Raw genomic sequence first — 16954 nt, forward strand, 5'->3', positions numbered from 1 at the left:
TTTTGAAAGTCTATTCTGAACCCTTCAACATCTCCATCCCAGCAATGGCTAGTAGAACTACGTCGTTGAAATAGAGTTTCAAATAAATAGCGATGTTTCGTTTCTTTTTTTTTCACTTGTTTTATTTTGAACTATCCAGAAAAAGCGTAAAATGCAATTAATGGATCCACAAGCCACAAATCTTAAGCAAGTGGTCAATTGAGTTTATCTTGAGGCAATTGTACCTTAGAGAATACATAAAAACACTTGTAGGATATACACTACAGGTCTGGGGAACAAACAGCTGGCTATTTAAGATCTATGAAACAAGATTTGGAAAGTTATTTATAAAACAAAAAGGTTTGGTCTATGCCTATTGTAAAGATTTTCTAAACTGAAATAGATAAGGTTCTTCCAACGTTCTGCTTTCCTAGTGGGTAGTAATACGTTCATAATTTAGTTTATGTCTTTCTACTAAAACACAATATCTTGTTTTATACTAAACAAGCTTTCATTTTCAAACAAATTGATGTATGGATCAATAAATAGAATTTAACAAAAGTAAAGTTTCCCTTTCAGACCTTGCGATCTATGGGGCAGATGATGTTAAGGTCATCTGTTTCTATGACCAACAGTCAACCAGCCTCCTTTACTTTCCCCAACTAAAGTCAGGTACCCATTAGAGTTGGGTGGACTCAGGGGCGCCCTAAAAATGCTAAATTCAATATCCCAGCCTTTACCGAGATTCGAACCCTGAACCTCAGGTTCGGAAGCCGAGCGCTTAACCACTCAGCCACAGAACCTCAATAAATAGAATAAATACTTAAAATGAATAAAGTTTAGTACTAAGAAATAAACCTCACTCCATGCCAGTTCAGTTCTGTTTGCATCTCGAAAACCTTCCAGATCACCTCTCCACTCAAATGTGTACAAAAAAGATTGTGTCCTAACGCAGTCAGCATACTGACAGGACCAGAGATTTCTATAGATGTTAAAATTAAGACCAGAGAACACAGGACACTCTAAGTCAGACTGGGAGACACTCTATACTAGTGCAGCTGTACCGACCGTGATGAGAACAAATTGAATTCATTGTTCTATGTCTTTAATTAAAGTAAAATTTTCTATTGTATTGTTATAGTGACTATAGTCGGTCGTTGACATGTAACACCAAACTGCTGGTAGAGAACTGAACCGCTGTAGGCGTATTATATCTTAATAAAACTAGAAATAACTTCTTTTTTAACAGTACTATATAACAATATCTTTTATTACAATGTAGACACATTTAGCTTGTGATAAAATGAAATAAATGTAGTAGAGTTTAGTGATAATATAAAATGGTGTTTTGAGACAGATCCAACTCATTACAAAGGATGGCTGCCTGGTCGTGCGGTATGGGCGCTGGACTATCGTTTGGACTTCTCGATGGTAGCGGGTTCATACTTTGCCCGCTGTCATTTCCCTGAGTCCTGTGGGAGGTTTGGACTAGGAAGTAAATTATCTTAGACTCTGAAGAAAAATCCGAAACATGTAAAACATTTTACAAACAAAAACACGTCTTTTCACTCTGGCATCATGAGTCGTCAGGTGCACCCACAACAGCTTAAGACAATGCCGCTTATCTTGCATCATTCATACAGCTTAGCCACCAATCAATCCTTAACTTCTTCTCACTGTCACCATGGAAACACACACACACACACACACACACTTCATAACATGTATACCAAAATAAAAATAAAATTTACAAATCAATCTTTATCTAAAAAAGAAAAATAATTCATATCTTTTTCTCTTTTACTGAACAAAATATAATTTCTAGTTTTTTAATATTCAATGTTTAATGTAAAAAAAAAAACTAATTTGGGGGACCAATCAAGTGGGGGCCCGGGGGGATTTTCAAATTCTACCTCTCCTCCCCAACCCTAGGTACGCCACTGAATAGGATGTTGATTATTAAAATCTGTCCCGATTTCGATTTTGTCATTATTATACAATTTCAAATTTTCTCTTTATGTTAATGTTGTTGCCTAGTTTACCTACTAAATATGAGCCGTGAGGCATTGTATTGATAAAGTGAAATTGATATTTTAAAGTTAGAAGTATTTGGAGTCCTACAGAGAGGTTTTTTTTTTTCTAACGGTACGCACCGGTAAGTTGTACCGGCACCTTTTTCAATCTGGGAAAAAAATATTACTTTTCTTGTATTTTAACGTATATTATTAATTTATTAGTAATAAAAGTTAGGCGCTTTATCACTGAGTACCGGCACCTATTTTTGTTTACAAAAAAAAACAAAACTGCCAACAGATATAATATTATGTTCTCGTTAAACGTATCTAATGTCCCTCTCTATCCTGTTGCATTTTGTTCTGTGCAGTCGCTGGAAATAGACATCTGCCAAACGCTGTCAGGTGTGCATGCAATAAAACTTCTGATTATCTACGGTAGACATCTGAACAAGACAGTTGAGACGCTCAAGGAGATGTAGCGACCAGATACCAGCCTGCCCTCCCACTCTATCTTCAATCCTATATACACTTCTGAAATGCGCGTGAACTGGGATGTGCTTGCCTACTCCCACCCCACCCCCATTTCTCTTTTCACATCTGATATTTAGATGACATGCGATGACATTATATGACAGGGGCTATTCCTGAATGACAAGACGTAAAGTTTATTGCATTGTTGATATCGCTCCATCCACAGACTCCTAGACATGTCACAGAAATATCCAGCGATACAAATCCAAAGCAATAAATTTAATTCGCCAGAAAATTATAAATTGTCCATGCAAATAGAAAGTTTATCAAATATCAACTATATAGAATATCCTAGGATTCTGATGCTTGTACTATTTAATAAACTCTATACCAGCAGGAAAACAAATATAATTTTATTACTGACCCACGCATTTCCTAAAAAAAAAGACATTTTTTTTTAAACTAAAAAACTACAAACGTTTATTCTGTCTGTACAATTGTTACAGAGATCAAATATATATATTAATCTTCTGAACCTTTTTCTTGTACTAAGGGATGGGGCCAGAAGGTGCGATGGCTGAGCAGTAAAGCACTTGGCTTCTAAACCGGGAGTACCGGGCTCGAATCCTGGTGAAGACTGTTGTAGTTTTTTTGAGGTTATTGAAATGGGTCTGTAGGACTCCACGTTAGTCGCGTCTTTGCCCTTCTTGAGGACTGGTACAATGATAGCACGTTTCCAGGCCCTGGGCAGTCTTGACTCTTCACAGGTTCGATTCATTAATTCCAGGAGTTTAACTCTCTCAATGCTCCCGCTGTGTTTTCACCTTTTCCACCCAGCTCTAATAAATACCTGACATTAGATGGGGAGAAGTAGAGGTGGTTGGTCGCTGTGCTGGCCACATGACACCCTCTTGAACCGTAGGCCACAGAAACAGATGGCGTTTACATCATCTGCCCTATAGATCAAAAGGTCTGAAAGGGGAATTTTACTTTTTTGTTACATGAATACAACAATATTCTTAGTTCCAAAATGTTCTCTTATAATTGAACTTCTGTATGAAACGAGGAACGTTAAGTTTGTACTTCTGTATAAAGTTGCAATTTTTTTTTAATCAGCGAAATGATTTTTAAAAAAATATTCAAATTTAAGATACATACCAGATTTACATCGAAATTGGAGGATGCATAATATACAGAATAGATATAATCCAGAAATAATAGAAATTAATCTTCGAAATAGCCGAAATCTAGAGTCTCGTTTGAATTTTTCTGTTCTTATTTCTCTACTTGTCTGTGGTTGAGCTTGTAAAAATAAAGTCAGCAGCAATTAATTTATTTTTATTTTCGCGCCTCTCTTCCACTGTAGCGACGTAATTTAGTTACAAATCGAGCTCGAGACTCAAGCTTAGAAATTAAAGATAGATATGCTTCCATAGTGTACAGTTTACATCTTTTAGTGACAGAGACTAGAATCTTACTAGACTTTTCACCAGGGCCGGATTTAGAAGATGGCAGGCGGGGCTACAGCCCCCGGGGTCTCCACAAGAAATGGGCCTTCACAAAATAGAAATATAAATATATAATAAATATATAATCGGAATTTCGACCTATCAGAAACTTTTTAAGTATATTTTTTCTCATTTTTTAACGCTAATATTTTAAATGTAATGTCTCGTGGAAGCTATGTGGTAATTTAGAAGTGTCCGCTTGTAGCAGAGACGTAGTGAGGAGAGGGGCAAGAGGGCACGATACACCGGGCGCCACTCTCAGGGAAGGACGCCTCACGCAGTAGGGCGCCAAAAAAAATAATTATTTGTACATATTTTAGTTAGGTAATCCATTCTAAAGTTATTTGTAATATATTTTTATTAAAAAAAAATAAATTATTTTATTCGTGAACAAACTTAGAATGATGTAATATTTTATATTTGTTTTATAATGCCGTTTATCTGTTGTTTAAAAAAAAATACAACGGCTACACTTTCTATACAAATCAAATATGTTGGCTTATTATCGTTTCAAATAAAAAAAAATTTATAAATTCCACTTCAACTCTTTCATTTTATAAACATATAAATATTAAAGGTCATGGTACCAATCCATCAAAGGGCCCTAACGTATGTAAGATACATTTCTCAAATTTTTTTGTTGTTTTTGGAAAAGAGGGGGATTTTTTACTCTTTTTGCCGACGTTTCGGAGGGCCGGATGAACTAATTCGAGGGCCAGATCTGGCCCGCGGGCCGTATTTTGGGCAACACTGGTCTAGATCTATGAAATATTTATAACATGACTGATCCAAACTAATTGATACACTTAATAAAAGCTTTGTATTTAAACAAAATATTTTTTTTTTATTTTGCTTGAATTAAAATAAGGATTGCAGGAGTTCTCAATCAGTGAACTTTTGCCAATGGGACACTTCAGTTCTCTCATCAACCTTGTGTCCTTTCGTCTTCCAAGGCTTTCAGTAGATGTCATCCATCATGGCCACATTTTTAGAGCGACTTCTCACGTGATCTGCGCGCATGTCAAGAGGTTAGCGAGGCTCCATAAACAAGTTCTTTGATTTCATTCATTTCGAGGGGGGAGGGAAGAAGATGGCGGGCTCAAAAGGGAAGGAAGCTAAAGCGACTGTGACCAAAGTGCTCGGAGTAAGGTCCCCTGATTACATCGCTACATTTCTCATTAAGTGACGAGATTGCCATTTTCAGGGATGCGGGGGCGGAATTGTAGTTTTATTTTTTTTATATATATAATTCAAACTTTTGGTTACTGCTGTAACGTATATAAGATAAAAATGATGCAGGTCGTAATGAGTACTGGCATTAGACTTTAGACCAAAGATATATAGGTATATAGATATCAGATTGATAGATAGATAGAGAAAGAAAGAAAGAAAGAAAGAAAGATAGATAGATAGATAGATAGATAGATAGATAGATAGATAGATAGATAGATAGATGGATAGACAGACAGACAGACAGACAGACAGATAGATAGATAGATAGATAGATAGATAGATAGATAGATAGATAGATAGATAGATAGATAGATAGATAGATGGATAGACAGACAGACAGACAGACAGACAGACAGACAGATAGATAGATAGATAGATAGATAGATAGATAGATAGATAGATAGATAGATAGATAGATAGATAGAAGATGGATGCATGGAAAGATAGATAGATAGATAGATAGATAGATAGATAGATAGATAGATAGATAGATAGATAGATAGATAGATAGATAGATAGATGGACGGATGGATGGATGGATGGATGGTGGGTGGATAGATAGATAGATATATAGATAAATAGATAGACGTAGGACGGACCGAGTCATCTGATTGATAGAACAACTCAAGCCAGCCTGAAAGGGTTGTCCATACTATCACAGCTGTAATGGTCGTTTACTTGGAACACTTCCCTACTCATAGATCTGGATATAGGCCTTCATGTTATCAATCGGTGACTGTGCTTACATCGTCAGATCTTAGTAATTGTGTATCTTTTCAAGGTGGAAGGGTGTTAAAAAAAGGGCCAAGTGTCTGCTTTGTCAGATTTTGGGAAGTGGGAGAAATAACGTGTTCAAGATTTGTACCAGAGTGATTTGATATAAGTTTTTCTACAATATTTATAGGTAATTGAATGCATCTTCCAAAATGGCAAAAATTAACTTATTTCTATATGCTATATGCTTTTAAAACATATAGTCATATATTGCATCTGTTACGTTGACAAAATTCTGGACCTAGGTACATTTTTAAACAAGAAATTGACCTTACCAAGAGGCGACTCTCTCAAACATTTATTAACTCCCTTTATTGCCCGTTTTTCTTCGGAAACGAAATTAAGGTGGAATTAATCACGCAAACCGGAAGTATCTGACCATCTTTTTTTCCCCTTTTTAAATCCTAGAGGTCAACCCACAAATACAACCTCACTTTGATTTGTTAATAACCATCAAGCCTGCGGTGGTTTCCCTTGAATGTCTCATTCTCCAACAGGCTGAATAGCTTCCCTTTGTTTACCTTGACTGATGATAGAATACGAGATAGTTGAATGTTTTGTATTTTATTTTTTTTAAAGAGCCATATCAGTTTTATTTCAGATTTGTAATTACATCATTTGCTTTGAAAGTTTGTACATTTTAATGCTCTTTCGAACAAATTAATTATTGAAATACAAAACACTAATTATGTAAAGTAATGCTTTGTTGGGTTCAGAATTTGTGTATAGCTTTAAGCACAGGTTTCAGCCAACCATCCAACATCAGCGCTGTCTCGGATGATAAAACATTAGATAAATCATTATTATCGACATGATCGTTGTCGTCACCATCATCATCTCATTAACATTATCGTCATCACCATCATCACCATCATCATCGTCATCATCATCATCAATATCATCATTATCATCATCTCATTCTCACTATTATCATCATCATCAATATCATCAGTATCATCATCAAAGTCATTATCGTCATTATTATCATCATCATTATCGTCATTATTATCATCATCATTATCGTCATCGCCATCATCAGAGTCGTCATCGGGTCTTCGTCAGCATCATCATTAAAATCGTTATCATTAATGTCGTCATCCCCATCGTCCAATCCCTTGTGCTTCGTATGGATTTGATAACTTCTGTGAAAACTATTACTTTTCACCGGCCTGATGCCACTCTTTGGTTTTGGCCTCGAACTTTTCCATTCAGACTGATCCAGTACTAGAACTTTTAGGAGATGCCACAGCCATTACTTGACCACACGTCGAATCAGATACGAGGGATGTAGCCTTGATGAAACGACATTTTGAGACGGAACGAGCTTGATGAGGCCGGATACAGTATGGAGGCTGGAGAGCAGGAATACAGTACTGTGATTTTGGTCATTTATTTGCTATTCAGGGATATTATGAGCGATATTATTGTCATTTACAAACTAGACCAATCTGAATATATAACTCTCTACGTCGCCCAACCATGCGGGGCAAGACGCACGCACGCCCACTCTCTATCCCTTCATGAAAATGTCATGGAAAGATAACTTTTTATATCTGCAAGTCGGACTAGAGTTACCCCAGGTAACTTTCGCGGTGACAGAGCGCGCGGCTCAAAAGGAAAAAAAAAAGAGGGGGTGGGGAAAACAAGTAATCTTCTCAGTATATATAATTCTCTACGTTGCCCAACCACCGACCCAATTCGAACAACTGTGTCTTTCAGTAAGTGTTCACCCGTCACTAAATAGCGGCGTATGCTACGCCGGGAGTCGGCTCATGAGTTTATGATATTTTGTTTACATGAATACAATACCTAGGCTCATGTAGCGTTCTAAAGTAATCCTAACGAAATACTTCTGTGACTAGGCTTTTCTCTAAAAGATAATAATTGCAAGATTTGGAAGATTATTTTTTTTTAATTCTAATTAATAAGGTCAGAGTTTTGAAAACCAAATATAAGCCTTCAATCTTTGACTTAAAATCGCACACATACACAATAATTTATTACAACTACTCTATGTGCGTTCAAATTATCATGGACAGAAATGCTATAGTCTCAGTAGTGTTGACCTCCCGACCTTGTGGTATCATCATGAAAGTTTGATTTCTTCTGTTTTATACAGCAAATGACATCGTTTGTATTACTAAACAAGCAATATATATATTTATACGGTGTACCGGCACTTTTTTCAATTATTACTATTCTTGTATTTTAACGTTTATCGAAGGGAAAGAGCACCTCATTTACAGCTGTATATCTCAATACAGTAAGGTTTATTTCCCTTTTCTAAAAAAACTAACTGATAATTTTTTTTATTTGATTTATGTTTTTGCTAGAAACAAAAAATGTGCAAAGTTTCAACTTGATCCGTCAACGGCAATTGGGAGATATAACGTGTTCAACATTTGAACTAGAGTAACAGAGTGATAAACAGAGTGATAAACAGAATAATAAACAGAGTGATAAACAGAGTGACAAACAGAGTGACAAACAGAGTGACAAACAGAGTGATAAACAGAGTGACAAACAGAGTGACAAACAGAGTGATAAACAGAGTGACAAACAGAGTGACAAACAGAGTGATAAACAGAGTGATAAACAGAGTGACAAACAGAGTGACAAACAGAGTGATAAACAGAGTGACAAACAGAGTGACAAACAGAGTGATAAACAGAGTGATAAATAGAGTGACAAACAGAGTGATAAACAGAGTGACAAACAGAGTGACAAACAGAGTGATAAAAAGAGTGACATAGTGACAAACAGAGTGACAAACAGAGTGATAAACAGAGTGACAAACAGAGTGATAAACAGAGTGACAAACAGAGTGATAAACAGAGTGACAAACAGAGTAATAAACAGAGTGACAAACAGAGTGACAAACAGAGTGACAAACAGAGTGACAAACACAGTGATAAACTGAGTGACAAAAAGAGTGATAAACAGAGTGACAAACAGAGTAATAAACAGAGTGACAAACAGAGTGACAAACAGAGTGACAAACAGAGTGACAAACGCAGTGATAAACTGAGTGACAAACAGAGTGATAAACAGAGTGACAAACAGAGTGATAAACAGAGTGACAAACAGAGTTATAAACAGAGTTATAAACAGAGTGACAAACAGAGGAGTGACAAACAGAGTTATAAACAGAGCTATAAACAGAGTGACAAACAGAGTGATAAACAGAGTGACAAACAGTGACAAACAGAGTGACAAACAGAGTAATAAACAGAGTGACAAACAGAGTGACAAACAGAGTGACAAACAGAGTGACAAACAGTGTAATAAACAGAGTTATAAACAGAGTGACAAACAGAGTAATAAACAGAGTGACAAACAGAGTGACAAACAGAGTTATAAACAGAGTAATAAAAAGAGTGACAAACAGAGTAATAAACAGAGTGACAAACAGAGTAATAAACAGAGTGACAAACAGAGTGACAAACAGAGTGACAAACAGAGTAATAAACAGAGTGACAAACAGAGTGACAAACAGAGTAATAAACAGAGTGACAAACAGAGTAATAAACAGAGTGATAAACAGAGTGCTAAACAGAGTGAGTTGGTATAAGCTTTGTAATATGTCCAAGATTATAAAGATAATACGAGTTGTTAAACAAACTCTGGAGGCCCCGGACGAATCCACCCATGGTTAGAAAATGAAGGTAGTTTCAAGATTTTTAGACTGGATACCAGACGTGCGAGGTCAAGCGTGTCAAAATACACGTTTAAACAATGAATACTTGCAAATTCTACTTGCAAACAATGAGATTTATGGCAAAAATTGGAATCCTGGTCAATGTGTATTTTGTTACGTATGTAATTAGATACCTATCTGGTTTAATAGGGGCCCTTCTGATAAGGGTTTGGCAAAATGGCTCTCTTTCTTTTAAGGCGTCTGGATGAATTCTATCTAGTCTGTCATGGTTCTTTTGTCTAGACTCTGTCGAAATGAAGACAACAGCACAGCGGTCCTCTATAACACGAATCACTGCAAGCTAAATTTTGTTTTAATAAAACGTGCAAGAATTTTAAATACCACTTGCATTCTTGGTTCTCTGAAACAAAATAAACTTTGTCTATTGAAGAGGTCTTCAAGGAATAAATACAAACTATAACACAATGTATACACATGAACTCACCACGGGATGTGTTTGTGCATTTAAATGTTTTCAATTGAAGAGCTCGCTAAAACAAGAACTTGTCTTTCATTTCTTTATGAAACAAAAAAGAAAAAAAACGACACCACTTGTCACCATGGAAACCGACTAGCACGCAGACGAGAGGTGGGTTCTTTAAAAATATATCCACTTACATCAACTAACAAAGCCGCGAAACAAAACAATAAATAGCGAAACGAAACAATAAAGAGCAGACAATTGTGTACAAAACTTCCGCAAAGGGCACTTGAACGAAGATGGCCGAAGAAAAAATAAAAGCATAATTAGATCATGGAAAGAAGTGAATAATGAATGCGTCCGTGGAAGGAACTTCAAACAATGGTGGTCGTCACGTGGTACGCTTAGAAGAGCCGAGACTGTGAAGAACAAACTGGATGAAAATCAGACGCAGGTATAAATTCAAGAATCTCAGTGAATTGAAATAAACGGTAAAAGATGACCCAAATACAAAATAAGACTTATTTAAAAAAACACAACAAAGCTTATATTAAGTGAATCAATTAGTTTGGATCAGTCATGTAATTAGCCTCAGACGACAATCTATAAAGGGGACTAATTCAGCGTATACTGCCACTTCAGTCAACTACTATTTCTGTCCCCTGGAAAGAGACTACTTCTTCATATACCATCAGTCAAGTAATATTACTGTCCCTTCTTGAGATACCAAACAAAGTTAATTAACTAATTGGTTAATTTTTTTTTAGCGATTCTTGTGTTGTCAGGTAAAAGAAATAATTGTGCAAAATTTCACCTAGATCCGAGATTTAGGTGTCGGAGAAATAACGTGTACAAACTTTTGGCCAGACAGAGTGAGATGATTAATATAAACTTTGTAACAAAAAAACAACAAACATTACTTCAAGTTCAACAATAACTGATTTATACAACTTATACAACTAATGAATGTTACATTAAAACAACAAGGGAAGTTTTTTACTTGGACCTATTCCCCTCCCCTCTCTCTTCCCGCCGAGAAAGAATCCTGGTTAAGAAAATGTATAGATCTACCAGACTTTATACTATTCCAATGATAGAGCTAGACTTAGAAAACGATGCGCACTATTTTCCTGAACATTTATTTATTCAACTCTTCAAGGAATGAGGAAATACCCGAAGACATTTAGTCCGTTTAAGTTCAATATTTTCTCGTTCTCTAGACAAATTTAAATTTATTTCTTTTTTTACTTTCAAAAATTTTAACGGTCAAAGTAAAGTTTTCTCAGTTTAGAAAACCAGCTAGGAATTATTTTCCCAACAATATACAGCAACGGTCAATTTTCTAGGAAAATCTATAGAGCCGTTTTCGAGATCAATGTCCAGGTTCCACGAAGATATGAGTTAAATAGAATTATTGTACAAAAGATACAGATGAGTACAAAGTCCTGACGTACAGACGTACGTACAGACAAAAAAGATTGACGGAATGTTCGGTTAGTGAGAAATAGATTTGAAAAGATAAATAATTAGATAGACAGACAGACAGACAGACAGACAGATAGATAGATAGATAGATAGATAGATAGATAGATAGATAGATAGATAGATAGATAGATAGATAGATAGACAGACAGATAGATAGATAGATAGATAGATAGATAGATAGATAGATAGATAGATAGATAGACCAAATACATCTTTGTTTTGTTAAGAATGGAAATAATTATTGATTACAATATAGAATCAAATTTAAAAAAAAAACGTGAACAATTTCGCATTGAAAAACGCATTACTTGAAAGATGGAGATGACCATATCGAATTAAAATTGAAAAATGTCTACAGAAAGAAATGAAATAAATATAGATTACAAAATACAGAATCTAGTGTACTCTGAACTATTTAAAATCGTCTCCATAATATGGACTAGCACCAGTAGTAAATCAATCTCATCTGACAATTAGAGAAACATAAGCGCACACATGTCATGGCCGTATACATTTTTTTTTCTTTTCTTGTGCTAGTTTCCTAAATAGGTTACTATTTAAGTTAATTACAATATAATGAAAATGAAATTCCCAAATGGTGTCGTTAGTCGTTAAAAAAGTTCCATTATCAGTACGTCAGTGAAATAGTGTCAAACATCTGAGGACACAATTAGCAGAAAAAGAAAACAACAGAAAAAGACAGACAAAAAAAAAACAGACAAAAAATCTTTACATTAAGTTCACGTTAAGGCTAAAAGGTCAATGTTGAAAATAAATGTATTTATACTGAGTGTTACCAACTGAATTACCTGTTGTTGTTTTTTTGTTAGTGGCGTTTAAATGTAATCATTTTCGAATGTAGACAAGTAATTGAGCCTATCCTTATATTTTAGACGATGACTATTTCAAATTATAGTTATACACCTCGGTTTCAGGTCGCATAATTTTTTTTCTTATAAATGCATTTTAAAAGCGATCACGTAAATATTCACTCACAACCCCCCCCCCCCCCCCCCCATTTTCCTTTCTTTCCCCTTCCACCCTTTTCCCAACTGGTCCAGACAAAAGATAGGTTATAGCGTATTGAGCAAGCTATTGATAAACAATACATTTTTAAAACCATGTAATCTTTTTAGTTCTGTGCAACTATATCAGTTAGCAAAAATATTCTCAATATCTTTATTATAAAAATCTGCAATATTTTTTTTTTCCTTCACGCACCATCACAAAAGGGAAGTAACCGATATGTTGGATTTTAGAGTTATCTTTTCATTAAGTAACAACCTCCGCTTTTCTCTCCCCCCCCCCTTTTTTTTTTTTTAAAAGAGTAATTAGTTTATATCGATACTGGTCACTAAGAATGGCTAATAAAGTCCATAGTCCTAAAGTTCAATTACATCATCTACCTGACTTAATTGGCCAATCTCATAATGACTGTTTATCTGTCTCCACCGCCTCTTTCCCCTCTGTCTCCACCGAACTCAAGCTCGCTTCCCTTACTAATGAACTAACAGGAATGCACCCACGTGATCCATGGCCATTATGTCATTGTTTGGGCGTACTAATTATAAACACGGGAGTCACGTGATGTAGGTTAGCTTAGTGAAATGGTATCTCATATTTACTGTAATTGACATAGGCTACGGTCGCGGCTATAGAAAGGCAAGAGTGTAGCAAGGCGCTTGATGGAATCGGGAAAAGGAGCAGATATATAAGTATGGGCAGATGTAGATTGTGCTGTCCTGATCATAAGAGAAATTCTGATTGGTCTATAACATGTATGATTTGTTGAGACTTTATCTCTATAACATTTAATGATGTTTTAATGTATGATGTTAGTATAATATAAGCAGTACAGGACAATGTTATTTTCATAAATTATTATACCTGTATTATTTTTTTTTGCTTTGAGTGTGTGTGTCTGTGTGTGTGTAAACTCAAGAAAAATTTAGAAACTGGAATAGACACAACATAGAATAGTAATTCATAACAAACGAATATTCACATTTGACTAGAGTAACACCTTTAGTGAAATTACCAAATTTAGTAAACCTCCAGACTAGAAGACTTAAAAGTAAAGTGGCAATTATATATAAAATACCGTAACCATAATCTTCAAATACAAAACAAAACCTAAAAAAATACTCAGAAAGACACAAAGATAAAGGCACATTTCTCGTTCCATATGCTAGGACAAATGTGTACAAGTGCTCCTTCTTCCCTGGTGCTATTAGAGCCTGATGCAGAAAGGAAAACCAGTGACTTGGCAGAATTTAGGTCATTGGTTAAAAGGATGACTAGATGCATGACGCGTAGGACGTAATCATCTACTTTTTAAAGTAACGTCTGTATTTTATAAGAAAAGATATAGTGTGTGTGTGCAGGGCCGGTCCTAATGCGAAACGGATTTCGCGGGGCCCAGTCTGGGTAGGGGTAAGGATAATTTCAAAATTTAGACTTTAAAGTACAAAATACATTCGTCTTTGAAATAAAGTTTTATTAAATGAAAGCTGACTATGCCGTTTTTTTTTTTTAATCGCGCGTACTATTGGCATCCCAAAATGATACTTTTGTCTTTTTTTTATTGAGTTTTTTTTTTCTGAGTTCTTATGAGATTTTAATAATTTCAGGAGATTTCCAGGATTTCTTCATGTATATCTTGCAATTTAAGTAGATTTCCTAGAGGCCTTGGAAAATCAGGAGGCCGCGGAATTCCTGTTATTTTATATAAGTTATAATGGTTTAATTTAATAATTTACACTTAGAATTTGCGCGGGCCTATGAAAGTGCTGGGCCCACTGCAGTGTGTGTGTTAAAAGGGAAGCTATAACTGTTTAATCTGGCCTACTATTAAATTGGAACTATTCATGCACATGTATTATCTTTCTTTTTCCTTAGGTCAGATACCCATTAATGCTGAATTGACTCTAAGGCGCCTTTAAGATCCCGAAATTTAAAAGTCCCACTCTTCACAAGGATTCGAACCCGGGACCTCCGAATAGACGCACTACTGATTAGTAAATATAAAGAATAAATGTATAAGTATTCTATTTAAATGTGTAAGAATGGTACTTGAAGCGGCTCCAGATTCTGTCTGGGATTTATAGCATGGTAGCTTCATTTAATTTTTTTATTCCAGAAATATTAGTCATTCGAGTAGGTGTCAGTCAAATAGCTCTAACTGAAGTGTCCGAAGAGCGTGTCCCTTTACAAACAATATCTGAAGAGATCTTGCCCCACTATCTGTCACTATCTGTCACACAAATTTTCCACTACTATCACACACATATGACACAACTATCACACTACTATCACTCAACTATCACTCAACTATCACCCAACTATCACTCACCTATCACACAACGGGTATGAGTCCCGATTTACCGCAGATTTCTTACTTTAGTTCAAAACTAGTGGAAATCAGGGCCCGGTCCTCAATGGAACAAGGTTTAATCCCTTTATTCTTCCAGTAGTTATGTGTAGAACTGTAGTGAAAAACTCAAAGCTAAAGACTCTCGCAGATAGAGTCTTCATAAATCTAGTGCTGATATTAAAGATGTGCCTTAGATTTTGTCGCTTTTGCATACACCCTTCTAGCATTTACTTTTGAAATTCTTTTAATAAAAAGATAGAGTAAAAATATATTCGTGTACATTACAGTAAAATCCATTTAATAGAACCACCGGATAAACGGACCAGCTGCTTATTTCGACTAAATCCAAGATTACAGAGATATATGCTATTAATTGATTCCGGTTAATCAGATCAGCAGGTTAATAGAGTTTAAAGGATCTGTCCCGATTAAACAGATTAGACCGTCTCTAAAACAGAGTTTTATTTGAAGGCTCAAGTAGTTCTGTTTTATAGAGGTAAGTGAAATAGAGTTGAAAGCGAAAAGACTTACTTTGCATGTAAACCTTGATAGCCTCATTCATCGGGGCACCTATGTGGCATTTGGAATCAGCGTAGAGGGTTTCTAGCTTGTAGCCGTTGAGAAGCTTTGTCGACACCACAATATCCGTTGCTATAGTAATGGCCGGATAGACCCGCCTCATGCTGTACATAAACGTCTCGTTTTCCGGCAGAAGCACCACCAGGTAGATTGTCTTAGGGGGGCCGTAGGCGCCCCGCTTGGACGTGACTTTAGCCTTTCCGGAAGCACGAAAAGATGATGATGCCAGAGGAGCGAGATCCACAGGCCACGAGGACGGGGACTCTGGACCCAGCTCCGTTGAGAACTCCGGTGGCGTGGAAAGGGAATACGAAGCTGGGGTGTTGTAGGTAAACGCCCATGTGTTTTCCAGATGGTTGAGCAGCCCCGTCCTGTACCTGATGGTGTGGTGCACCGCCTTCGTGGAGACCGGAAGTCGAGTGGAGTGAACAGCTGGGGACGGCGGCTGTTTGCTGTAATGCGAAGCCGGCGACAGCGGCTGATTGCTGGATTGTGAAGCCGGTGGCGGAATGGAGGTCGCTATAGATGATAATCCAACATCAAAAGAAATGGACACAATCAAAGCACCACAGAACATTAGAACGAATTTATATCCAAAGTTAGCCATTTTAAATAGACTCGATACACGACGAATTAGACTTCCTCCATAAACATGTACAATGTCAGAATCCTATGCAAGTAACTAGAAAGTCTCTATTGAAGGACTGGACTCAATACCACCTTAATAAAAACAATGAAAACTACTTTAATGAAAACAAATTTAAATCCTGTTTTTATTTTATTTATGTAAAATATTTATTCCTGATAACACTATCGATAATATTTAAAAAAAAAAGCGTTACGTTTTGAGTTTGATGGTATAAGCTTATCTAAGGGGAAGAACTGGTAATTACTGCCATTTATCTGAAAATGGCAGGGCTTAGCTCCATTGACGCTATATAAAAATAAATCACTTAATTAGTCATACTTGATTAACTAATTTGCATTGATTTGCGTCTTGTCATTAATTATGAATAATTATGGAAATTTTAAACTTGATCAGAGAATAAGAAGTACGAAATATTTTATGACTGTTTATGTTTAGCGCAATTTTCATGCTTTTATCATGCTCAGGGCTCTATAGTCTAATCAATTCCACTGTATTTGTTTAGGGTTATGGAGGGAGAAGAAAGCGTATCTGGGTGAAGGTTTCCGTGCTGACTTTTCAAAAGCAATGAAAACAAAAAAGTTGCTGAGTCTGAATTTTAATTCGAAGGAAAGCCAACATGCTAACCACTGAGCTATACCATAATACCAATTACTTAACAAAATAGAAGGTTTTATGGCTATCTTTAGTAATATTCAAACTGTTATCGAACAACATAATTCTCTACACAAGGCTTATCTCCCCTTAGCTAGTACTGTCTCCATATTAAAGAA

The 16954-nt window shown here is 35.9% G+C and overlaps 1 protein-coding gene across 1 annotated transcript in view; it reads right to left on the reverse strand.

Moving 5' to 3' along the window:
• Positions 1-16252, reverse strand: part of LOC106067519 (atrial natriuretic peptide receptor 3-like) — a 109065-nt gene extending 92813 nt beyond the window's left edge. Inside the window, exon 1 of the mRNA XM_056017604.1 lies at positions 15488-16252. Coding sequence (XP_055873579.1) covers positions 15488-16142 — 655 coding nt within the window. The 5' untranslated portion in view covers positions 16143-16252. The remainder of the gene's footprint in view (positions 1-15487) is intronic.
• Positions 16253-16954: the final 702 nt, after the last annotated feature.

This window comes from Biomphalaria glabrata, chromosome 18 (assembly GCF_947242115.1).
Source record: "Biomphalaria glabrata chromosome 18, xgBioGlab47.1, whole genome shotgun sequence".
Classification (NCBI taxonomy): domain Eukaryota; kingdom Metazoa; phylum Mollusca; class Gastropoda; family Planorbidae; genus Biomphalaria; species Biomphalaria glabrata.